The sequence below is a fragment of the Clupea harengus genome, chromosome 10 (genome assembly GCF_900700415.2).
Source record: "Clupea harengus chromosome 10, Ch_v2.0.2, whole genome shotgun sequence".
In the NCBI taxonomy this organism is placed as follows: domain Eukaryota; kingdom Metazoa; phylum Chordata; class Actinopteri; order Clupeiformes; family Clupeidae; genus Clupea; species Clupea harengus.
The window spans coordinates 1,608,127-1,633,490 of NC_045161.1; the positions used below are offsets into that span (position 1 = coordinate 1,608,127).

Consider the following 25,364-nt stretch of genomic DNA (forward strand, 5'->3'; position numbering starts at 1 on the left):
TGAATAAATGATAGAATGACAAATGTGAAGTTTATGATGTGATCTTGAATACATGATAGAATGACACGTGAAGTTTATGATGTGATCTAAAGATGGCGTACTCTAACGTGTCCATGTCTTTTTAAAATCCTTACAGGTCCTGTGTGATGGGTTGGAGCGTCACATGAGCAGACCTTTTAGATCTGGTTGAGGATTCAATTCTGAGCCCATTCACCAATGGGTGACCAGGGAGAAAATAGTTTGACCTTTTTCTCCAAGACCATCCTGAGCTGACCGTTTGCAAGTGGGACCAGTTTCCTGTGGCTAGAGTCAGGGCCTCAGCTGGTACTGGCATATTCACCCACTGGTTTGAGATGCTCCAAAAGGAAATGGATTGCGCAGACATCCCCAAAATATATCTACAATGTAGAGGAGACAGGATTTGTCACTGATGTGTCCTCAGGAAACGTCTTGGCTCCAAAGGGATGTGATATGCGTACCAGAGTACGGGTGAAGGTGGGGAAGAACAGAGAACAGTCTGGATCACGGGGAGTGTGCTGCTGGCCAGATCCTGCCACCATACACGGTCTAGAAAGGGAAACATTTTTTACAATTCTTGGTGTCATGGTGGTCCAGAACGCACCATGGTTGGACGGAGAAGATGGGAGTCTTTAAACTATTTCACAAACCTCTTCCTAAAAGACTCTGCTCGGTTTTCAGACATGACATCACCCACCCAGGATTTTTAGTATTTGATGGCCACACCTCCCATGTGTCCCTGAGCCTTGCAGTGAAGGCAAACTAAATCAACGTAGTACAAAAACAGGAAAAGAAAAGGATGAAAACGACCAATACTGACAAGGAGGAAGACGAAGTACACGAGGAGGAAGAAAGAGCCAATGTCCCAATAAGTGATGAGGACTTGTCAATAGAGAGGGGTGTGTATTATGCGCTAATGTTCAGGTAAAGGCCGGCAGCCTATTATATTACGCAAACACCCTTAATGCATCAACACCACCTGATGAAGAGAGGTACGTGGTGATGAACCTTGACAGAGGCCCGAACAGCACTTACAATCTACCTTTGCGGGAGAAGTTTGAAGATGTTGAACGCAGGTGCAACCTTTGCCAGGCCTACCTGGAGGGTGGTGGCCCTTTTTTATCTCCCTCCACAAAAAGAAATGAAATCAGTACAATCTATCCCTTGTTTATGAGCTGTTCTGCATTAAATATGTTTTTGATTTGATGGGTTATTGGTTCAGGTGAGTGAAGAGAGAGAGAGAGAGAACAAACATTAGTAACCCCCACCCCCCCCCCTGAACATGTTACATGTTACTTAATAAATATGTTGCTGTTTTTAATGATTTGTAAAGAATATTTTTTTTCATATTTTGTCAATAAATCATGATGTGGGCTAATTTGGAACACACATGGGCTTAAATTGTGACACAGTACCAATTAAGCCCATGCCAGAAAATATCTTTATTTTATATTCTAAAATGTATGTGACGTAATGAGTACATCTAAAAAAAATGAGCATTTTCCCAATAGATCTCCCTTATAAATCAAGTCAATATTAATGAAACATACCTGAAAACAGATTTTGGTGGGGTTGATGGGCACAGGTACACTAATGAAAAGATAATTATGAATACGATATTCCATTTTTGCTAATAAATCACCCTAAATCCTCTATACTGTACCTTCAAAGTTGCAGTTATTTTGAGTTAAATAAAATCAATTGCAAATAATGCAGAAATTCCATGCCTTTGCTTTTTTTTTGTGTGGAAATATTGTGGTAATAAGAGTAATTTGAAATTGCAATCCTTGAATTTGCCTGAAATTGTGAAAACGCAAGATCGCAAAATCCTGGATGGACCGTACAGCTTATAGCAATAGTTTTATTAACAGTTAATTCTTTCTAGCATTGATAATCTTTTATGTCAGTGAAAGAATGTTTGACAACAAGGGACATTAGTTTAAATCACAGAAGTCACTTCTGTTCTGGTTGCATAATATCAGAGTGTCAAGATGGATACTGTGATTTGTTTGCACGCAATCAGGGTCCCTTTTTGCATAAACTGTAGGGATTTTCCATCAGACCTCTGCGAAGAACTCTGTCATTCTGTTCTCTGCAAAGAACTCAGTCATTCTGTTCTCTGCCATGGACTCTGTCATTCTGTTCTCTGCAAAGAACTCTGTCATTCTGTTCTCTGCAAAGAACTCAGTCATTCTGTTCTCTGCAAAGAACTCAGTCATTCTGTTCTCTGCAAAGAACTCAGTCATTCTGTTCTCTGCCATGGACTCTGTCATTATGTTCTCTGCAAAGAACTCTGTCATTATGTTCTCTGCAAAGAACTCTGTCATTCTGTTCTCTGCCATGTGGCGTTGTGCAGAGAGGAAAGTCCTGAGAACCATGAGTGTCAGATGTTGGTCTGATCAACCATAACGGCTCAAACGGGTTAGATGGGGAATGACGTGAGCCACTGAAATACATCTTGTGAAACGGATATAGCCTACATGCATAATATCATAAGCATCTTGGACATTTATTTCAGTTTTTCAGTCCAAACCCAGCTTTCTACACACACACACAGCACACACAGAACACAGCACACACACACACCTCACAGGTACCCCTGACACCTCTAACCCCAGTGTGTCTGCTCCTCTCCAGATGTCCTGGAATGGCAGTGAGCAGCTGCAGAAGGCGATGGAGGAGGTGTTGGAGGATGATGTGATACGAGACGACCGGAGAGAGGCTGCAAGAGAAGATGAGCGCACAGGAGACCCCCAGACTGCAGTCGCCTCCGCCTCCCAGGAACGGCCCCCAAGTCTGACCCTGGACCTCTGCCCTACTGGTATTAACCAAATTCGATTCGATTCAATTCAATTCAATTCAATTCAATTCAATTCAATTCAATTCAATTCAATTCAATTCAATTCAATTCAATTCAATTCAATTCAATTCAATTCAATTCAATTCAATTCAATTCAATTCAATTCAATTCAATTCAATTCAATTCAATTCAATTCAATTCAATTCAATTCAATAGCACCCAAACAATACAATTGTTGCAAGGTGCTTTACAGAGCCCAGTGCCTGAAATATATTCAAATATTTTGACAGTAGAGTGAAAGTGTTCTTTTAAAAATGTTTGCTCCTTTGGAAAGGGACCCATGAACAACAGTTTTGTCTTCTACAGGCATTGTAATTATATTGGCAATTGGTAAGAGCTTTGGCTGTAGTTGTCTAGGCAAAATTAGCAACAAAATCTATATTCCATATACATTGGATGTGTACCAAGAGTCAGTAGCTGATTGGTGCAGAGTGTTTATGTGAAAAGCAGGTCTGTTGGTTGAAAGAGCATGGTTAACTCTGACTTAAGATCCCATCAGTTAAATCATTTAATTGTTTCTCCAAGTTTGAAGTATATTAATAACTCTCCTCCAATGTAGACATGCAACCTCATAATGGTAGGGTTCCAGCCTAGCAAAATTATGAAGACTGTTTTGCGAGTTGTTTAGTGTTCAGTCATTGGATCCTCAATGTAGGTCATTCTAAACATCAATAATTGAAGTGAGATGTTGTTGAATTAAATTGTATACTGTATACAATTATATATTTGTTTGTGTAAAGTGGGTCAAGTAAAAGGAAAAGAAAAAGAATCACCTGTTCGTCTATGTATGTTTTTGTTTTTGGATATCATGCCTCCGGGTTTTCTGCTAACATTTCCTCCCACCGCTGACCACTAGATGCAGGGTCAATGGACAGCTCTGCTCCTGAGGAGGACAGTGTCCAGTTCAGCAAGCTGTCCTACCTGGGCTGCACCTGGGTGAAGGCGCCACGCAGCGAGTCGGAGGCCCAGAAAGCCATGGCAACGCTGAGAGCTGAGAGCGCCGTCCCCATCCCCGTCGTTCTCCACGTGCCAAACGTTCCTGAAGGATGTGTCAGGTCAGATGAGTACACACACACACGTATGGACCCACACATTACAGGCAGTACACACTGCACACACACACACACATATGGATACACACATTACAGGCAGTACACACACACACACACACACACACACACGTATGGATACACACATTACAGGCAGTACACACTGCACACACACACACACATATGGATACACACATTACAGGCAGTACACACACACACACACACACACACACACACGTATGGATACACACATTACAGGCAGTACACACTGTACACACACACACACGTATGGATACACACATTACAGGCAGTACACACTGCACTGTACACACACATGTGGACACAAATGAACCCTCAGGAGTCCGGGGCTAGATTAAGGCACTTTTGACATTCTCATTTTAATTTTAGTTATACAAAGGGGAAAATATGGTAAATTCCTTGTGCTATTAGTTGGGGACTTCCCACAGCGGCCAATCCTGTCACATGCAAATACTCATACCCAACAACCTAACCAATTTACCAACCGCCCGACCATAAATCCCGAGCAGAAGAATACAATTAACAAACACACAACCGGCTGGTAACAGCCGCAACACACACGCCACGCGTTGTACCCGGAATCCGTAAAGACCCTCCTTCACAGTACAACATGCGCTGTCTGTAGCCCACAATTGCTAAACTCAACAACATAACTGCCCAACCACAGAACCTGAGCAGCAGGATGCAACAGCAACGGGCTGTATTCTGGTATTACTGTTTGGTAATTCTGAATATTTGCCAATAAATCTGACTGGTCAATATGGAAAATTCAATGTTTCCACATAAACAATCAACAAGTGAACTTGTGTTGTATGATATAGTATGATAATACATTTTGGGCTAATAATATTGATAAATAGGATTGGCAATCTTGACACGCACAGAATGTCATTGTGTCTCAAAAGAAAGTTGTCCCCTCCTGTGATGCTACAGGATCGTGGACCAGGCCTCAGGCACGGAGATCGCCTCCTTCCCCATCTATAAGGTGCTGTTCTGCGCTCGGGGGAAAGAGGGCGTCTTGGAGAGCGACTGCTTCTCCTTCACCGAGAGCTACCGCAGCTCTGAGGACTTCCAGATCCACGTCTTCTCCTGTCACATCAAAGAGGCCGTGAGTTTGGGTTCTTAATCGGGTTACTCATGGGGGTATGATCCGTATCTGCCCAACCAGAAGAGAGGCCATGGATTGTGTTTTTTCCTCATTCTTTCCTCGCCTACCCCATACCCCCCTCGCTCTTATTTGGGTTTCCCTACTGTTCTTTACTGTGTGTCTCTGTCACTCTGATGTTGTTGGACTCTGTCCTTCCCTCTTAATCTCTCACTTTCTTTTGCACTCTCATGTGCTTTTCACTCCACTTTTCCAAATCCCTCGTTCTCTCTTCTCCCTTATCTTTTTTTCTTTTCGTTCTTCTTCCAATGTTCTCTCTCTGCTCTGTTTTCCCCCCACCCCTCTCCTCTGCAGGTTAGCCGTATATTGTACAGCTTCTCTACGGCGTTTAAGCGCTCATCAAAGTCGGCACCAGATGTGAGGGACTCGGCGTTGCCCATGTCGCCGGAGGGGGATGTTTACAGCTTCACCGTCTCCATGGAGGTGCGAGAGGACGACGGCAAAGGCAACTTCAGGTTAGCTGGTGACCCGCTCGCCGAACCGCAGCCGCAGCCGCAGGAATGGTGTCACTGCATAAAACAACATGGGTGACATTTAGAATGCAAATTCTTCTAAAGGAACAAGCAAAACATTCTGAAGGGCAAGTTTGTGCTCATGGTGCTTAAGTCTTGAATATGGAATTAACCTACTAGATTTAAAAATGTCAGCTAATATTTTACATTTTCTTTTTCAAACTTGATCTTATCCATGTTTAGGTTTTGTCCTGACGTAAATGCAGTTCTCCTGATTGTGGGAAAATTTGACCTGTTTGTAGTCTGAGTAGATTTGTTGGGGGTGTTTGCGGGTACATAGAAGGATCCCTTTCACTTCTGACAAGATGTCAGTGATAATGGGTGATACCCTCCATTGTTGCATTTCATTTCTGTGTCCAGTCCAGTGCCAAAGGACAGGGAGAAGTACTACTTCAAGCTGAGACAGGGCGTCCAGAAGAAGGTGTCGGTCACTGTTCATCAAATGAACAACAAGGAGCTGGTGATTGAGAGGTTAGTCTAGCCTAAACCTGACCTTTAGAGTCAGGACACCTAACCATTGACTGGTGAAGTCTTTTAACTAGTCATTTTATCATCCTATTTGCTATTTGGCTATTTGTGGGGACCGTCTTGTGCACCTGACCACAGGTGATTTTACTGTGTAACCTGCTCTTCTAGTTAGTTGCTAGTTTCTCTGAACAACAAACTAACAGGAAAACCTTCCAAACTCCAGAGGGGTCCCCAAGCAGTGCGTTGCCCCTAATAGCCAGGGATTTTGACTGTTAAAACTGTCCAAATGCTGAGAGCCATTAGTATTGTGTGTGTCTGCGTGTGCGGTCCGTTGAGACAGTGACATCCTGGCACAGAGGTGCAGGTGGAACAGGAGCTGAACTAGCTAAACAGACAGTTGTGGCCGGCACAAGTGTCGGTTGATGTGAAGTCATCTTCATCCAACTGTTTTGGATACGTTGCTATTGTTATTTCTGGTTAATAGGCATGTGGAAACAATGGAATAAAAAAGCAGTGAAATCTGTGAGAGTGTGTTTTTTTTTTTAATCTTTCCACAGCCAAGATATTTTTAGCAAATTCTGGGGTGAAATTTCTGTCTGTAGTCTGGCATTGGAGTGTGCTCAAACCAAACCAGTCTATGTGTTTGAGAACTGTTGTTATTTCATTATAAAATAGTCTGTATGTGAACTTGGCATTGCTGGGGTATGAAGGCAATTGGAGAAGTGTGCCAGCCTAAGTTGCTTTGCCATGAGTGACCACATGGTGGCGCAGTCTTCATAGCATGAAACAGGAATGGCTCAGTCTATACCACTGTGAAATGAACAGTCATTCGGATGGCAAAAAAAGATATACTGATACTAAAAGAGTACCATGTATTCTATGCAAAATAACTAACAGAAAAATGTTACATATGTCGTTACAATATGTACAAATATGTCACTACAAAGACATTTCTGTGTATTAATATATCTGATTCTGTGTGAGTGTAATAGCCTAGAGTAATAGCCTTTTGTCTCTTGTCTTGTCGTGTGTGTGTGTTTGTGTGTGTGTTTTTGTGTGTGTTTGTGTGTGTGTTTGTGTGTGTGTTTCTGTGTGTGTTTCTGTGTGCGATGGTGTGTGTGTGTGTGTGTGTTTGTGTGTGTGTTTCTGTGTGTGTTTCTGTGTGCGATGGTGTGTGTGTGTGTGTGTGTGTGTGTGTGTGTTTTTGTGTGTGTTTCTGTGTGCGATGGTGTGTACGTGCAGGTGTTTCGGCATGCTGTTAAGCCCAGGCCAGAAGGTTCGCAATAATGATATGCATCTCCTGGACATGGTGAGACTCATTGAGCGGTTGCTGTGATACTCAGTCTCTCTGCCCCACCTCTCTGTCTTTCTGGCCGTCTTCCCATCTGTTTGATTCTGAGAAAGCCGTCAGCAGTACTGACACAACCAATGAAACTTTTTTTTCTTTTTTTAATTGTGTCGTAACCATGGGGATACCTGGACCTTAGCAACACATTTTTCCCTGCCTGCCTCAGCCCCCACCCCAGTCTGCTTCCAGAGCCCAGTGTTTGCAATTCAGATGGGGGGACAATTAGCAGCTTACACAAGCCTTAATTGTTTTCCAAGAATTTATGGGTTTGGGGCGGAAGTGGCTAATGAGCTGCCTGTGCAGAGCCTTTAATGGCACACTGTCAGCCATGGGAGTGTCTAGTGTGCCTCTATCCGTTTCAGCACACTTGACTCCTTCAGCTGAGGTGGTTATTAGAGTAGAAAGTCTTATGGTTCAACATGGGGGGGGGCCCTAATTTGAAAGGCAGTGAGCTCCGCGTTAGGCACTGTGGCGTCATGATATGGCTCAAATAAGGCCACATCAAAGGGAGTGGCTGAGCAGAAGTGTTATTTACAAATATACTCACATAGGACCGCTAGAATAGAGCAAAGCCTTTGTGTGGGACAGATGAAAGGGTATAATCATTTCTGGGGGTTGTAGTTGAATTTGTGTCTTCTGAGGCCAACATAACATGGTGCATGATATGGGCATATGGATATATCTGCATATGGATCAGTGCATATTAGAATGAAAGTATTGAAACTATTCATTTGTCATCATCATCATCAGCATCTCGTGTTGAAATGATAACCTCTCAGCAAGTTCAAGCCTGTTCCACCCACAAAAGTAAATACTTCCCACTAACCTAATAACTTCCCACAAACAAATTAAACCACAAGCGTAGTGCATTTCTGAGCTGTATAAACGTAAAGTTTGACAGTACACTTGTCGTCACAGCAAACATCAGAATTCCCGTGTTATGATCGCCTTAGAAGACGCAAAAATTCAATGATGACACACCCAGAAATCACTTCACTGTTTGACCTGTCCCACGAAGGCTTTGCTCTATTCCAGCGGTCCTATGTGTGCATATGTGTCCACTCCCTTTTCTATTATGTTTGTTAACTTTATTAACTTGGGAAACTATTAGCTGAGTTGAATAAAAAGAGAAAAATAAGTTTAAGAAGGTCTCATTTAACCAGGGCTACATGCCAATACATGCCGGTCAGCAGGGCCTATCTTCATTGCATCTCCATAATGACGTTAGGCTATTTTCGAAGGGGAAATAGGAGAAAGATGCATTGATCAGGGTTATTCTAAACTCTGGGGCAGATGTATACGTACGTTAAGAGAGTGGCAGTCCACAGGGCGCGCACGCTGTGCCCTTCATTTGACGTTGAATGTGAACCTCGTTTTTGCAGCTCAACGTAGCCAACGCATTTCACCACCCTCTAACCATAATTTGCGACGCCCGCCACTGAACAGTATCATTCAATCCGGGGCGAAATTGAATGGAATCACGGAAGCGCTGACATTTAAATGAATCAAAAAGCGATCAGGAAATGGATATACATGCTAATAAGGTGTCACCAGACACAGAGTGATACCACAGGGCAGTAATTCTACAACACCGGACTATTTGTGCAGCTATATCAGACACATTCAGTAATGTAGCAGCAGGCATATACACCTAGGGAAGTGGATGAAGTTAGAAAAGCAATGGCAAGACTTAAAAAGGCCACAAAAGTAAGGGTTGTTTTTAAACTGATGCTCAGAATACTGATCCATTGTTTCTGGAAGTTTCTCCTATTCACGCATCTGACGCGCAATCTGGATAACGCCTGCTTTTAAAAGGTGGAAAACTTTCACCGCAGAAAGATGTCCTCCTCAGTTTTATCAGACACGCCTTGTGCCTTTCCTCCTCATAATTTGCCCAAAAACTCCCACTTTTTTCTCACGACCCTCCCACAAACGCATATGCATAAGTCAGAAGAGTGCAACTTATCCTTCTGTGCTCTGTATCAGGGCCCAATGGGGCTTTAGCCGTGTAGAATCTGTCTGCACATACCACGCCATGCCAGGACATGGGAGCGTGCCTTCCCCAAAACAATTGACACAAAATGGCCACCTTTTTGATCAGACACACCCAGGTGAGGCGTTGGTTTCATGTTATGAAGCTGAATTGAAAATGAATGTGCTCTAGTTATCAAAAAAGCATTACATGATGCCCTTCTTTGTTTACGCATCTATTCAATCTTGTTTTCTGTCCATGTTAGTTGGGTCTGTCCCCTCTATTCAAATAGTTTGTTTGTGAAGATGACAGTGACAGTTGCTGGGTGGTGTATTGATCCTGAAATTGACATTATGATGATGATGATGATGATGCTCTTGTAAGGGCAAATGTCACACCCAGGACACTGCGCTCGTCTAGTGAGCGTCGTTTGGCACTGCCGTCTGTGCAAGCACGGCAATCCAAACTATTCTCATTTGTAGTTCCACGTTGGTGGAACAAACTGCCTAGTATTACCAGAGCAGGGGCGTCCCTCTCTACCTTCAAGAAGCTTTTGAAGACCCAACTCTTCAGAGAGCACCTCCCTTCCTAACTGGCACCTTGACTAGCGCTTAACTTGCACTTCAGCAGTTACATTCCTGCACTTCTTTTTCCTTTCTAGTTCGTTTTTATAATTCTTATGTAAAGTAGTATTTATTGTTACACCATGTTTTTTATTGCTCTTAGCTTGACTGTTCTCTCCCTTGTACGTCGCTTTGGACAAAAGCGTCTGCTAAATGACTAAATGTAAATGTAAAATGTAATGATGTTTGTGAGTGCAGGAGTCCATGGGGAACAGTGCCGATGGGAAGGCCTATGTGATCACAGGAACCTGGGACCCCAACATCCCTGCCTTCCAGATGCTGAATGAAGACACACCTAAGGGTGAGCCACTCCTCCTCCTCCTCCTCCTCCTCCTCCTCCTACCTTTGTTTCCCCCGGGTCATCTCATGAAGAGTTCGGCATGTCTTCTGACCAGATCCACGAGGTCTGCCCCATGTCTGTCTGTTTGACATGCGCTTTTTGGACCAGCTCATTTGAGTATCTCTGACCCCTTGTTATCCTTGTTAACAGCTAGCATAGCATAGCATGCCTCAGACTGTTCCAACACTTGCTTCCCGCATGCTCCTTTTGTTTTGACAGCTGCTGGTACCTCCCGGTGTGAAAAGCCATATTCACATATTAAACATATGCAGATGTATTCAAAGCTTGTTGCGTCATGTGTCAACCAGCTGTCCAGGCCTGCTGAGGCAAGAGGCCCAGGAAGAAAATCATATTTAGACTCCGAATAGGCACCCCCAGACAGACTTTGCTTGACAGGTTACCTAACAACTTGGGCTAGGCACCAACGGTGTCCAAAGCCTGTCAAACAAGCAGACCCGGCGTAGTACGACTGACTTCTATAGACTCTCCTTCAAAGACTTGACTACTGCTTAGCGATCATTTTTATGTGGACACTTTTGAGCTGAAATCTTAATCTGGTTGAGAGTGTAGACTAGCAGTCTGTTGGCTGTATTTGACGGATTAACGTGACGTTAAAGAGAGGGTAGTTACTCACTATACTAACAGTAATTGTTTCTTTGGCACACCATTTACTTTGCTTGACTTCAGAAGGTGGTTTTATGTTTATTTATATTAAAATCTAATAATGCTGACAGCCAGCAAACCTCTTGTCAGAGAGGTGGTAATAAGGCTTGTTCTAGGAAAACAAGAAGGAGGTTTTAGGAGCTCTAGATTACTCCCTTGTCGGTAAGAGGGTGGGTTTGTGGTGGTTTGTGGTTTTTGGAGGCATTCTCTGTTGGGCATAAGCCTGAGCGTTTGATCTGCTGTAGTTATTGTATCAAGCAGTAAGAAAGTCAGAAATGCTGAGAGGCAAACCTGGCTGCCTGGAGCTGGTTGTAGAGGATGAGGGTGAGTGTGAGGTTGGGGGGTAGCATGGCTGGAGGACCTGGCTGACTGGAGCTGGTTGTAGAGGGTGAGGGTGAGGGTGAGGGTGAGGTTGGGGGGTAGTAGCATGGGTGGAGGACAGGTGGGGATGAGTGAGCAAGCTCAGGGAAGCACAGAGAGCCTGAGTCAAGTCTCAGAGTGCCTGAACACACATCACTCAGCTAAAAGGAGAGACACAGAGGTGGGCTAAGATGGAGTACTTGTTGTTTTGTAGTTTTGTTAGGACACAAAGCTATTTGCGGTTCCTTCATCTAAAATGATTTTGTGACAGTATTCATGTATTCATTACGTATTTTATGGATTGGACCCTTTTGGGATTTAGCTCTCATATTTGTGGAAATGATTTTCAATCTTCAATCATGTGCATTGGCACTGGATCCTTATAAAGTGTACAGCTGGTGTGTGCTGTGGTGATCTTTTGCCTTAGTGCGTTTCCATTTCATGCCTTGCTATATTGTGACACACTGGTTGCCAGACCTGAAGCAGTGTGTTGCACGGCACAGTACACACAGCAAGCTTTGCTTAGTAACCTTTAGCTGAATCCATAGAAAATGAAATCCAAAGCCCAAGCCAGCTAAATTGCTTTTGGCCTTTTCTTTGCTTCCTGTCATCGATCTTGAGGTTCCTGGCGAAACACTGTGGCATTGAAAGCTTGAGTAGACACTGCTTGCACTCACCCTATCTCCTTAAAAAAACTAGTGTTTTAATGCCCGACCATGCTGATGGGGAATCTATTTTGGGATCTCTTCCAGTCAAGTTTTGGGGTTTGCTTTGCCTGTTCCACGTTAATTGAAATAATAAAACTCCGTCTGTGTGAAATAGGTTATTGTTCCCTCGTTCCTCTTCCTGCTCCTTTCCTTTCTATCATGCCTTATCCTCGGAGTAATTCAGCACAAATCCGTCCTGGGAAAGGGAATAAAAACAATTCTATTTTTTCCCCCTGAGATATTGCAGAGGTTTGGTTCCTTTGGATGTCCTAGAGACAGCGCCTGACCATTTCTATGGAGTCATTTTCTCCCTGCCTGAAATATTTCAGTTTTCTGTTGATACCCCAGTTGTTGTTTCTGTTGATGTTTTATTAGCGGCTTTATTCTCTGCTGCACGGCCTTTTAGATGTTAACATCATTTAACCGAACTGCTCTTTTTTTCTGATACTTTTAAATCCAGCTTTACAGAAAAAAGAAGATGGAAAACAGTTATTTAAATAGTTATATTTGACCGCCATTTCTGTCCTTTCTCTATTCATTGTAATGTTTTTATACTTTTTAGTAGTTTTTCAAAATGGCCACACAGATAGTAAAGTCTGTGCTGTTTGGAAACAGGAGAGCGTGATGTGGTGGTGGCAGTGTTAATGCTGACATAAGCTGTCTCCTGTCCTCTCCAGATAAGCAAGTCTTCATGACGGTTGCTGTGGACCTAGTGGTGACGGAGGTTGTAGAGCCCGTCCGCTTCCTGATGGAGGCACTGGTGCGTGTCTATCCATCCAACGAGCGCTTTTGGTATTTCAGCCGCAAGACCTTCTCAGAGACCTTCTATCTGAAACTCAAACAGGTATGGCATTATACTGTTCAGCTCAGAATCACAGAGCAACAAATCATAAAACAAACAACGTAAGCAAACAACACAAGGCTCTCCTTGAGAATCGAAAGATTTCAAACGGGTAACTAGTACTGGTCATTTATCGTTTGGATTTGCAACTTTTTTTTCACTGAGGCAATATAACACCACAATATAAAAATGTAAACAATATCTTAAAAAAAACTATTTCAAAAATGAATTCATTTGTAGAGATGCCCACTGGCAATACTAAAAGCTAAATCCTAAACTGAGTGTGACCCTTCTGGTGTGGTTGAGTGTGTAAAGCCCTCCCTCTCCAGAAACACACACACACACACACACACACACACACACACACACACACACACACACACACACACACACACGCATGCACCCACACCCTATCCAGAATCGGTGGAGCGTTAAACGTGGGCTTTGTGTTGGAGGGACTAATAAGAGACAGGCTCTGATTATCACACTGAAGTAATTAGTGCTGCAGTCTGAATGGCTGCCTTAGTGCCTCTGTAGTTATCTCATCACTGCAAAGACGAGTGCCGGCACACTAGTTTAAAGCTAATTAAAAGATAATATTATGGTGTTAGCAAACGCACAGCCCAATCCAGCCTTACTGTTTTATTGTTATTATTGATTTTTTTTCCTTCTTTTTTATTTCGATTGTTCCTCATTTGGCATGGTTTTAGAGAATACTTAGTTGGGGTTTTTGGTGTGGTCGAGTTCTGGCTGTTGAGATAGGAAGCCTCCTGCTGTCGAACTTGTGTGTCCTTCAAAAGCTCCAACAGCACACTCTGACTGATGGGCTGACAAACATCAAGTTGTAAAAGACAGGAGTGTCAAGCAATTCTTAACTGATTGTTTTGAACCCCATTACTCCACTCTGCAGCCAAACGCCTGTGCTCCGAGCGTAGTCTCTCTCTTCCTCCCTCCCTCCATCTCACCATAGCTCTCTCCCTTCTTTATTAATGTCTACATCTCGTTTGCACCCTCGGTCTTGTCTGTCCCTCCTCTCTGTCTGTCCTTATCACACTCACTCTGTCCCTCCCTCCCTCCCTCCCTTCCCTCCTTCCCACGGTCTCCCTTACTCTTCTCCTGCTGTTGTAGAGTTTGATTTCTTCTTGTAATTCTATTTGATGCCTTGGCCCCAAGGTGGTTTACAAAGGTGACTATCTTTGGAGGTATAGGAAACAGAAAGTGATGCACTAAACATAAAATGGGTATTGAAGAATCTTATCTTCTGCAGGAATTAACTTGTGCATGTTCCCACGCTCATCAAATGAAAAACGCACATAAAATATGTATGTCATCTCTCACAGACAGCAAAATTGTCAATAATAGTTAATTCAGCTTTGCTTTATTCACTTTAACTGTGGCAGTAATAATGAAGACCGTTTCAGGGTACTTGACAGGAAGAGGGTTCTAACATAGGCAAGTGCATTGGGTGTTCATGGGGAAGCATTTAACCATGATTTTTCATGCTAAAAACCAAACCCATATGCAGTAGACACTACAGATTGGGCAAAGTCGAAACACACACATTCACCATGTTTATGGTGAGCTACGAAATGAAGAAGAGTCTGCCTTTGAGAGAGGCCTGTTAGGTTTCTTCATCACATAGCCTTTTCCCTGAGAGGGATATGAAACCTTGAACTAAAATGTGTTTACGTATAGTAAATTCAACAAATCTATCTTTTTTTACTATGTTCACCCCATGGAACTGTTCTCCACTGCTTCCTTAGCCAGTCCACACCATTTTAGAGAAAGGTCATTGGGGTCATTTGATACAAACACAAATACGGGGGCGACAGTGGTACAGGAGGTAGAGAAGTCGTTTAGTAATCAGAAGGTTGTCGAAGTGTCCTTGAGCAAGACACTGAACCCCTAATTGCTCCTGATGTGCAGTGTGCCATCAGTGTAAATGTAAAAAAAAAATGTAAAATGTAAATGTAAAAAATGAATGACCCCAACGGGGGTGATGTATGTGCCCCTCCAGAGGCACGAGCCCCTCCCATGACATATCTGCGTCATCATGTCAGTTTGGTCTGGTTGATCTTTGGAGTCTTATGACTGACAGTGTAGTTATGTGTGGAGCATAGGGACATCTCTGCATCATGTCAGTTTGGGCTGGTTGATCTTTGGAGTCTTATGACTGACAGTGTAGTGCAGTGTGGAGCATAGGGACATCTCTGCGTCATGTCAGTTTGGGCTGGTTGATCTTTGGAGTCTTATGACTGACAGTGTAGTTATGTGTGGAGCATAGGGACATCTCTGCGTCATCATGTCAGTTTGGTCTGGTTGATCTTTGGAGTCTTATGACTGACAGTGTAGTTCTGTGTGGAGCATAGGGACATCTCTGCGTCATGTCAGTTTGGTCTGGTTGATCTTTGGAGTCTTATGACTGACAGTGTAGTGCAGTGTGGAGCATAGGGACATCTCTGCGTCATGTCAGTTTGGTCTGGTTGATCTTTGGAGTCTTATGACTGATTGATGAGCTTGATGGCGCAGAACTACGTGCCATAGATGCCCAGGACCAACGAACCCTTAAATCGGTGATGCCATACTGCCAGAGAGATGAAGTCATACCATCACAGGTGCTCCTAGATGTACAAAGAACTCAGAAGAATAAAACTGAGTCAGAGTAGCAGGCTAGTACTGGACCCATTTCAGAGGAAAACAGTATTCAGTGTCTGGTGTAGTGCAGTGTGGAGCATAGGGGGCTGTGTGTTCCCTTTCTTAGTTCTGGTCAGCCACGTCAGAGGACATAATAAGTATATGCTTTATTTTGTGTGTTAAATTACCTGCTGCCTAAAACACATCTTAAGTATAAAAGTATAAAATAGTCTTTTGACAAAACAGAATAGGTTATGTATTGAGGTACACTTACTTGAACAACTATAAGTGACTATGAAGGTTTTCAGAAATTAAGCTTTCGATTTATGTCCTTCCATTGAGAAATAGCAAATAAGCTTAAATGTAATCAGTATTGGTAGCATGTTAACACATTGTGCGTGTGGGGTTTGTCAGTGTGTATGCCTTGACCTGGTAATGTTAAACTGTGTCTGTTGTGTTAGCAGGGTGCCTTGACGTTAGGGGTGGGAATCTCTTGGCACCTCACGATTCGATTCGATTCGATTCCGATTCAGAGGTCAACGATTCGATTCTAAACCGATTATCGATTCTAAACCGATTATCGATTATCAATTCTAAACCGATAAAACGATTATCGATGCATCTCGATTTTTAAAACATTTGAGTTTGCTACTCAGAGTCTCAAATCTGAGTTTGCTACTCAGAGGTGGCTAATCACTTCCTACTTTGTGTTTCATAATTAAAGAAAATCAACAGATGAATTACCTTCTCTATTTTTTTATTGGAGAAAAAGCTTTTCCTTGTCACAATTATTACTTTCTATGAACAATGCAATAATCGATGCACCTTGCATTTCAACACAAAATGGATGTAAAAAAAAATAAAATGTATCAAAAAAAATTGATTGAACTTTTGATCGAGACAGAATCGTTAGAGAGAAATCGAAGAATCGATTTTTTTCCCACCCCCACTTGACGTGGTAATGTTAAACTGTGTGTTGTGTTAGCAGGGTGCCTTGACGTGGTGATGTTAAACTGTGTGTGTTGTGTTAGCAGGGTGATGTTAAAGTATGTGTGTTGTGTTAGCAGGGTGCGGAGCGGAGCAGTCAGGGGGACGCCATGCTGGAGGTGGTGATGTTAAAGTGTGTGTGTTAAAGTGTGTGTGTTGTGTTAGCAGGGTGCGGAGCGGAGCAGTCAGGGGGACGCCATGCTGGAGGTGGTGAGCCTTCAGCGCCACTCGGAGAAGACCAATGAGGGACGAGGACGTCTACACTCCCCCACAGAGGAGGAGGAGCCAGAGGAAGGTGTGCCATCTACCATTTCAACTATAGGGGCAGTGGCATTACCTGGGGCAACTATAGGGTAGTCATTACCTGGGGCAACTATAGGGTAGTCATTACCTGGGGCAGTGTTATTACCTGGGGCAACTATAGGGGCAGTGGCATTACCTGGGGCAACTATAGGGTAGTCATTACCTGGGGCAACTATAGGGTAGTCATTACCTGGGGCAGTGTTATTACCTGGGGCAACTAACGGGTAGTGTTATTACCTGGGGCAACTAACGGGTAGTGTCATACCCTGAGGCAACTATAGGGCAGTGTTATTACCTGGGGCAGTGGCAACTATAGGGTAGTGGCATTACCTGGGGCAGTGCCAACTAACGGGTAGTGTGATTACCTGGGGCAGTGGCAACTAACGGGTAGTGTCATTACCTGGGGCAACTATAGGGTAGTCATTACCTGGGGCAGTGTTATTACCTGGGGCAACTAACGGGTAGTGTTATTACCTGGGGCAACTAACGGGTAGTGTCATACCCTGGGGCAACTATAGGGCAGTGTTATTACCTGGGGCAGTGGCAACTATAGGGTAGTGGCATTACCTGGGGCAGTGCCAACTAACGGGTAGTGTGATTACCTGGGGCAGTGGCAACTATAGGGTAGTGGCATTACCTGGGGCAGTGCCAACTAACGGGTAGTGTGATTACCTGGGGCAGTGGCAACTATAGGGTAGTGTCATCACCTGGGGCAACTAACGGGTAGTGTCATACCCTGGGGCAGTGGCAGCTATAGAGTAGTGTCATTACCTGGGGTAGGGTTAGGGTTAGGGGCAGTGGCAACATTATCAACGCACTTGGCTTTTCAACGTTGGGCCTCTCAGCGACCGCTTTTAGCAGAGCATCACAATTGCAGACTTAGCTGTGTCTGCATGATGGCGAAACAATAGCAAATGTACCCCTGCCATACACATTGGGTACACTAGTATACACTGGACTACATTGGATGCACTCATTTCATGTGTACACAGCCAGTGAAATTACAAACCTATCATCACAGTGGAATGTCTTGCTTTGGAATGATTAAACCTATTTAAGTCCAAATCTGAACTTCATCAGATCTCTGAAGTAGCTTACCTGTTTGCAGACAGATATTTCCTCTGACATGCAATTTAAATATATATCGCATTTGGTATTGACGTTATTGGTCATTTTAATAATAAGGTGCAGGAACAACATACCACTAGAACACTGACTTACTGTTTATGTTGCTGAAAGAAAAGAACTATGTGTCGACTCTAGGGCTGTCACTTTTTATCTGAAATTCGATCATTCATTTGACGGAACTATAATGAACTGTTCGAATGGTCACTGTCAGTCCTAGAAATAGAAGTACATAATTGTCTTGATCAATTCATTGTTAATGGCATTGAACAAACAGTGTAGCGAAAAATTCAAAACGAACTTGTTCACATCGCAAATGTACTCTAGCTTTGCAATCTTAAACGCTGCACCTTTGTCATGACGACGTTTAGTGTTGTTGCTGCGCAAGTTCCGAAATCACCAGAGAATTCTATAACTTGTGTCTATGTGTGCGTACCTGTGCAATTTGGGTTCCATTCAAATTAATCGAACGATTTATGGCTTTTTCAAACGTTGAATTCCTAAAGTCTTTAGCCAAAGTCTGTTCTGCTGTAGAGAGATACAGAAGATGGCATTGAAGTCTTTCTCACTCAACTTTTTCTAAGAAAAGCAGTCAGTTAAGTTGAAGGCTTGCTTCAAGGTCCTTTTTATGTTCAGCTTCTTTAGCTATTAATGCCCTTCTTCACTTCACATTTGACCCAACGCTCATCCTTGGCCCCCGTCACAATAGAGGCTTTTCAAAAGGATGCTATGTGGGTCGCACCCTCCATGGAGTCTGTTTTTATTGTAAATATTCCATGAATGTCTTAATGGCACGTAAAGAAAAGAGACATGACTTTGTGAGCATTTTGTGTTTGGCTCCATCAGAATCCGCCTTTAACAGTTTTTTTTAAGCCTTATGTAAGGTCTCAAAGATAAGAAAACATGATCCATTTGATTTGAACCTTGATTCAATAGGATCATGTTTATTTGTGCTTTATGTGTAGGTAGAAATGTTTACAGCTAAACATTAAAAACACAGTTTTGTGAGATAAAAAGGAAACCAAGCTCAATCTCGTTTATGTGTGGGAAATCCATACCTTCCCATGTCAGGGTAATTCTAAAACGGAACTTTATTTGGGTGTATTTAGAGTTGATTTAACTACTACTTCTACTAAATACTACTACCCCCCCAAAAAGGTTTTTGTCAATTTGTCTTGATTTTACTTTTTTGCATCGCATAAACCTGAGATTTTACTTTGGGGGGTTGTAGACTTTTTCTATCGACTGTAAGCTTCTAGTGCTTCTTCAGAAATTCAGGCTATACGGATTAGACGGGTCCTTTACACAGAATTAAATCTGAGTTGAAATAGGCCTAAATGTCTGTACGGGATTTATTTTTCTGTCCCTCTCTGCTTCTGCCAGGTCCTGTCCCACTCCCACATGCATCTATCACCTTTTGTCCCACTCCTGCCCGCAGAAAAACCACCAACCCTGTGTCAGTTTATGTAAACATGGGTCATTTGTTGTTGCTCTCATGCAAACACAAATAACATTCTAGGATTAAAGAACATGAGGTCATTTTTTGTAGCTTTTATTTCATTTTATACATATGTTTATTTTTTGCGGAAGTCTCGCATGTCATTTCTTTGTCCCGTGCAGTACTGTTTGGACTGGGTCCAGACCCCTCTAGGTTGAAGAGCAATGTCAGGCATGACAGATTTTCTCCCAATCTCACTACAAAGTTCAATGTTGATCTAAAAATGTTCAAGTGCTAATTTTGAGTGTGTGCTTTTGGACTGACTGACTGGCACAGCAGGCTTGTTGGCTTGTATGCTTGAGCTGTTCCAACCAGCAAGTTCCAACTGAGATGCGAGCTGAGATCTCGCCATCCTAACACCTGATCTCTCTCCGCCAGACCGCCAGTTCTCTCACACCATCTGTGTTAGCATGTGAATCCAGCGCATTGGATCTCTGTGGAGCGGCGAGAGGGAGGAATAGGGAGATGAAGATGCATAGAGCACGGTCTCATTTCAGCATAGGGACTCAGAGAGGAGACTAGAGAGATTGGAACCAGTGATGTTTTGGCCCCGATGGTAGGCTGTCGGTGGGGTCTGTGGTGAGTGGCAGGGTGTGGTACGCAACATGAGAGCCTGTGGGAGCCTGTGGGAGCCTGTGAGAGCCTGTGAGAGCCTGTGAGAGCCTGTGAGAGCCTGTGAGAGCCTGTGGGAGCCTGTGGGAGCCTGTGAGAGCCTGTGAGAGCCTGTGAGAGCCTGTGAGAGCCTGTGAGAGCCTGTGAGAGCCTGTGAGAGCCTGTGGGAGCCTGTGGGAGCCTGTGAGAGCCTGTGAGAGCCTGTGAGAGCCTGTGGGAGCCTGTGAGAGCCTGTGAGAGCCTGTGAGAGCCTGTGAGAGCCTGTGTTCCTCAGAGGAAAAGAACCTTTGCCTGCCAGCCCAGAACCACAAGTCACCACACCTGTCTAACAACATCCTCTTCATGCTCCACAACCAAAAGAAAGGGTGTGTGGGGGTTGGGTGTTAGGGGAGATAGACACAGAGAAGTGGAACGTCATAGAAGAAGAAAGAAAGACGTGTTCTATGAAAAGGATGATTTAAGCAGGAGTGCATGCAAGAAACAGATATAGAATGAAAAGATTGGCCTACAAAGATGAAGCAACACGTCCAACATGCCCTTTGGTGCGTTGATTGTGTGTGTGTATATATATGTGTATATACAAATAATGGTATATATATCAGACATTTTGTATTATTGTATTGAGTGACGAGGACTAATCTGATGAAGTACTGGCATGAAATCTGTTTACGGAATGAATATGGCCCATTGGTCCATTTCATTTCTCACCCTCTGCCCTCAATCACCAGAATGACTGTGTCCTCATCTGTGTTTATGGGGATTACAAACCAGGGAAGACAACTAGAAAATAACAATCCTTTTCATAACCTTCATTAAGTATAATACACAAATGATATGAAAGATTAATCACTTGATTTCAGTTTCCATCCCTGTATTGTCTCTCCTTATGCTTTCTCCAGCAAGGTCAGAAATGGTGCAAAGTGATGTTTTTCATATGGGTTATCATGTGGGTTCATATTTGTTTCAGATTGAAACGGGCTTTGGCAAACGTAACATTTGTAGTACTCATGTTAATATGTGGGAGGTTGCATTTAGATTGACTGGTGCAGTCATACATTTGCACTGCATTCATCGTGGTGTAGGAAGTTGTCTCTGCGATGGCGTTAATGAACATTGGCAAAAATGACCTTTGACTGTGTGGCAGTGTCAATTTAAGATTTCTGTCTTGGGTTATTGTTGCTTTATACATCACAGGTAAACAGACTCACACTGCTCTCTTTGTCTCTCTCTCATAGATAGTGACAATGAGATTGCCAGTGGCACTGGTGACGTGTCCAAAGATTGCCCCGAGAAGATTCTGGAGTCTTGGGGCAGCATTCTAAACAGATGGTGAGTGATCTGGAAGCTTCCGCCTCTCAACCCTACACACACGACCAGCCCCGTTTTCCCTGCTTGCTCCGCCAAAATTCTCCAATATCCGCTGACTATTGCATCATCTGCTGCTGAGGCAATGCTTTAATATGCACTGTCATTTTTTCTAATCTTGCTCATATCATCAAAGGGGTTGGAAAAAGGAAAACTATTAATTATTCAGAGTGAGAGTGCATAAATGCTAATGATGGCTTCAACCTCTGAGCCAACTCTGGCGGCAGCACAGATCCTGACCAGACACACGATAGGAAAAACATCAGCTGTGCTGTGAGATCACGAGTGAAGTGGACAATCTTTTGATATTTCTCTGTAAACTTTGATCAACATAATTCTGGTTCTGCCCACTCACATGTATTTATTATAGTGGCCCGGAGAACTCCAGTTTGGCCAGGTGCTGAGCTTATGAACCTCAGTCCAATTTATATATTGAAAGTAATCGGATCAGCTTGTAGCTCACGTAACCTACACTGGAATCAAAGCAATACAACCTTGACTAGATTATACAATCAGACGTATCATTCCTCTCAGGAAACACATGTGCAACCTTCTGATCAGTTTCATAATGTTAATCTACATCGTTTCTGGTAAAAAAGTGAATTTGGTGGGAATGTTTTCTATTCCCCTCAACAGCAGTGTTAAAGGAGTACTATGAACTTCAGAGAAAGATGCGCTAATGAGAGGGAGGTTGAAGAGGAGGTTCTGTTGTGTAGCCCCCAAAAGAGCCCAAAAGGGTTCAATAGTGTGTCCAAGTACAGTATTTATACTACACGACTACTCCTGACTACGTTTTATATTACCAGTAGACATACAGAATAGAACAACAAAGCTAATTGGAATGGTTCAGTGGACTTAAGTAAGCTGAAGTCTGTGAAAAGAATGATTCATTTTCTCACATTGTTGAGAATAACTGAGGCAAACCCTTTCACCAGTGTCTCCTCATCAGTGGCATAGTATCAGATGGCAAGCCAACACCTTTACAGGGAGCTAGATCCTCACCCCCTGGTGGGCTGTGCCATCACAGGCAATAACATGGGTATCATTTAGATCAACACCAAAACAATAACAGAGTAAGGGAAAAGCATCCCAATCAACATCTCAATTGATCAGTTAACTGTGGTTAGGCTAACTTCCAGTTGCATTAGAATATTGGAATGAAGCGTGACGTGACAAAGAGTTCTGTTTGGAGATGGTTGTAACCTGTACATATCTCCTCTTAGGCACGGCAACCTGGCTGTACGGCCTAAGGGTCTGTCTGCGCTGGTGCGGACGGGTGTTCCTGAAGCCCTCAGAGCGGAGGTGTGGCAGCTGCTCTCTGGCTGCCATATTGACCAAGACCTGCTCGAACGCTACCGCATCCTCATCACAAAGGTATTTGGTGGCTTTATTATTTTAAACCATAACGTTCTTAAATGTATATTAATCCTTAGGGGTATTCTGCGTTCTATTAAGCTAGAGAATTAGTGATGGCCTGTAGTTCTGTAGCCCATGGTAGTCCACTATATTTAACCCCCTGAAGTTGAAGTCAGCTGCATCATTGCTGAAACGGAGAAAAATGAAATCGGTTTTTTTGTCTGGAATCTCAAATCCAATCTTTGCGCCACATTATCACACGAACACAATAGCGTTGCCATAAACCTTTTAAAGGCTTTTCCTTCCAATGAAAGAACTGACAAATCCATTCAAAAAGTACCTCAAATCAGTGAAACATTCAGGTGTGCTCATCTCTCAGTCACAGCACCAGCACCAGGCTATTTACTGCTGGTGTTTATGCTGGATAGTAGTATCCATTTTATGACCTCCACAAACACCATGAGAGAAGTAAAGAGAAACTCATTTAATAGCGTTGTATTAAGGGGAGGTACAGGTCTTGCTGCTCTTAGAGTTAGAACTAAAGGAATATTTGAAAACAGGTGTTAAGGAAAAAAGGACTTCAAATGTCGTGGAAGAGAATGCTTAATTCACGTTTAATATGGAAGTTCTGTTGCGCTCTCAGTCACATTCAGTACATCTCGGTTTGAAAAAGTCATGCATCATGTATCTTTTGGCATAAGGAATCAATGAGTGACATGAATCAATCAATGAATGAATTTGTTGCTACATTGCTTGGAGAATAAATGATGTTGGCCTATTCTGGGATTCCTCTGAGGAGGTGTGTGTGTGTGCGTGTGTGTGTGTGCGTGCGTGTCTGTGTGTGTCTGTGTGTGCGTGTGTGTGTGTGCGTGTGTGTGTGATGTGAGGTGTGTGTGTGTGTGTGTCTCAGAGAAAGAGAGAAGCTGTGTAATTCAGCTGAAAATAAAAGGGGCAAGCACTTAGATGATCGACCTCAAGAATAGTCCAGGTTCAACTCTGCTGGAGACACTTTATCAAGAAGTTGCACATAACATTTCTTTTATGGCCATAACACTAAACTATTTGAAGGAGCATGTCCTCTACATACAAATGATCTGCAAGTGAATTAGATCCTGGTCTCTTGGGGTTTTAGATGGAATGATTAATGTGTCTATGGTGTGTGTATGGTGTGTGTGTGTGTGTATGGTGTGTCTATGGTGTGTGTGTGGTGTGTGTATGGTGTGTGTGTGTATGGTGTGTGTCTATGGTGTGTGTCTATGGTGTGTCTGTGGTGTGTGTGTCTGTGGTGTGTGTATGGTGTGTGGTGTGTGTACGGTGTGTGTGTGTGTATGGTGTGTGTATGGTGTGTCTATGGTGTGTGTGTATGGTGTGTGTGTGGTGTGTCTATGGTGTGTGTGTGGTGTGTCTACGGTGTGTGTATGGTGTGTCTGTGGTGTGTCTATGGTGTGTGTGTGTGTGTGTGTGTGTGTGTGGTGTGTGGGTGTGTGTATGGTGTGTGGGTGTGTGTATGGTGTGTGTGTAGGTGTATGGTGTGTGTGTGGTAGGGGTGGGAATCTCTTGGCACCTCACGATTCGATTCGATTCCGATTCAGAGGTCAACGATTCGATTCTAAACCGATTCTCGATTCTAAACCGATTCTCGATTCTAAACCGATTATCGATTATCAATTCTAAACCGATAAAACGGTTATCGATGCATCTCAATTTTTAAAACATTTGAATTTGCTACTTAGAGTCTCAAATCACTTCCTACTTTGTGTTTGATAAATCAACAGATCTATTTTTTTATTAGAGAAAAAGTTTTTCCTTGTCACAATTATGACTTTCTATGAACAATGCAATAATCGATGCAGCTTGCATTTCAACACAAAATGAATATGTAAAAAAAAAAAAAAATATATATTATTTTTTTTTTTTTTAATTAAAAAATCGATTATGAACTTTTCTGAATCGAGACAGAATCGTTCTAAAGAGAATCGAGAGAAATCGAAAAATCGATTTTTTTCCCCCACCCCTAGTGTGTGGTGTGTCTATGGTGTGTGTTTGTGTGTGTGTGTGTGTGTGTGTGTGTGTATGGTGTGTGTACGGTGTGTCTACGGTGTGTCTACGGTGTGTGTATGGTGTGTGTGTGTGTGTATGGTGTGTGTACGGTGTGTGTATGGTGTGTGTGTGTGTGTGTATGGTGTATTCCCTAGAGAACGCTGTCCCTGAAGTGGAAGCGGGGCTGTGTGTGCACTGATCAAGTCCTTGTGTTGGTTGGCTTTTGCCTCCAGAAGTGAGGCACCTGATTCCTTTTATAACCCCTCGTGTGTGTGTGTGTGTGTGTGTGTGTGTGTGTGTGTGTGTGTGTGTGTGTGTGTGTGTGTGTGTGTGTGTGTGTGTGTGCGTACTCGTAATTCAGGACTGCTACTGCAATGCATTTTATGATGGAAGCATCAGTGGCTCTTAAGTCATGCATGCATGTGCTGATGTGCCCAGAACAAAGGTCAGATGGAGGTTAGTGGAGCAGGGGTGTCCCC

General features: G+C 43.2%; 1 protein-coding gene across 1 annotated transcript in view; it reads left to right on the top strand.

Moving 5' to 3' along the window:
• rabgap1l (RAB GTPase activating protein 1-like) overlaps nucleotides 1-25,364 on the top strand; it is a 116,594-nt gene that overhangs the window by 5,530 nt on the left and 85,700 nt on the right. The window contains 11 exon segments of the mRNA XM_031574948.2: nucleotides 2,656-2,839; nucleotides 3,735-3,933; nucleotides 4,900-5,074; nucleotides 5,426-5,586; nucleotides 6,004-6,114; nucleotides 7,354-7,420; nucleotides 10,253-10,355; nucleotides 12,802-12,968; nucleotides 16,755-16,881; nucleotides 21,360-21,453; nucleotides 22,713-22,863. Of these exon segments, the coding sequence (XP_031430808.1) occupies nucleotides 2,656-2,839; nucleotides 3,735-3,933; nucleotides 4,900-5,074; nucleotides 5,426-5,586; nucleotides 6,004-6,114; nucleotides 7,354-7,420; nucleotides 10,253-10,355; nucleotides 12,802-12,968; nucleotides 16,755-16,881; nucleotides 21,360-21,453; nucleotides 22,713-22,863 (1,539 nt within the window).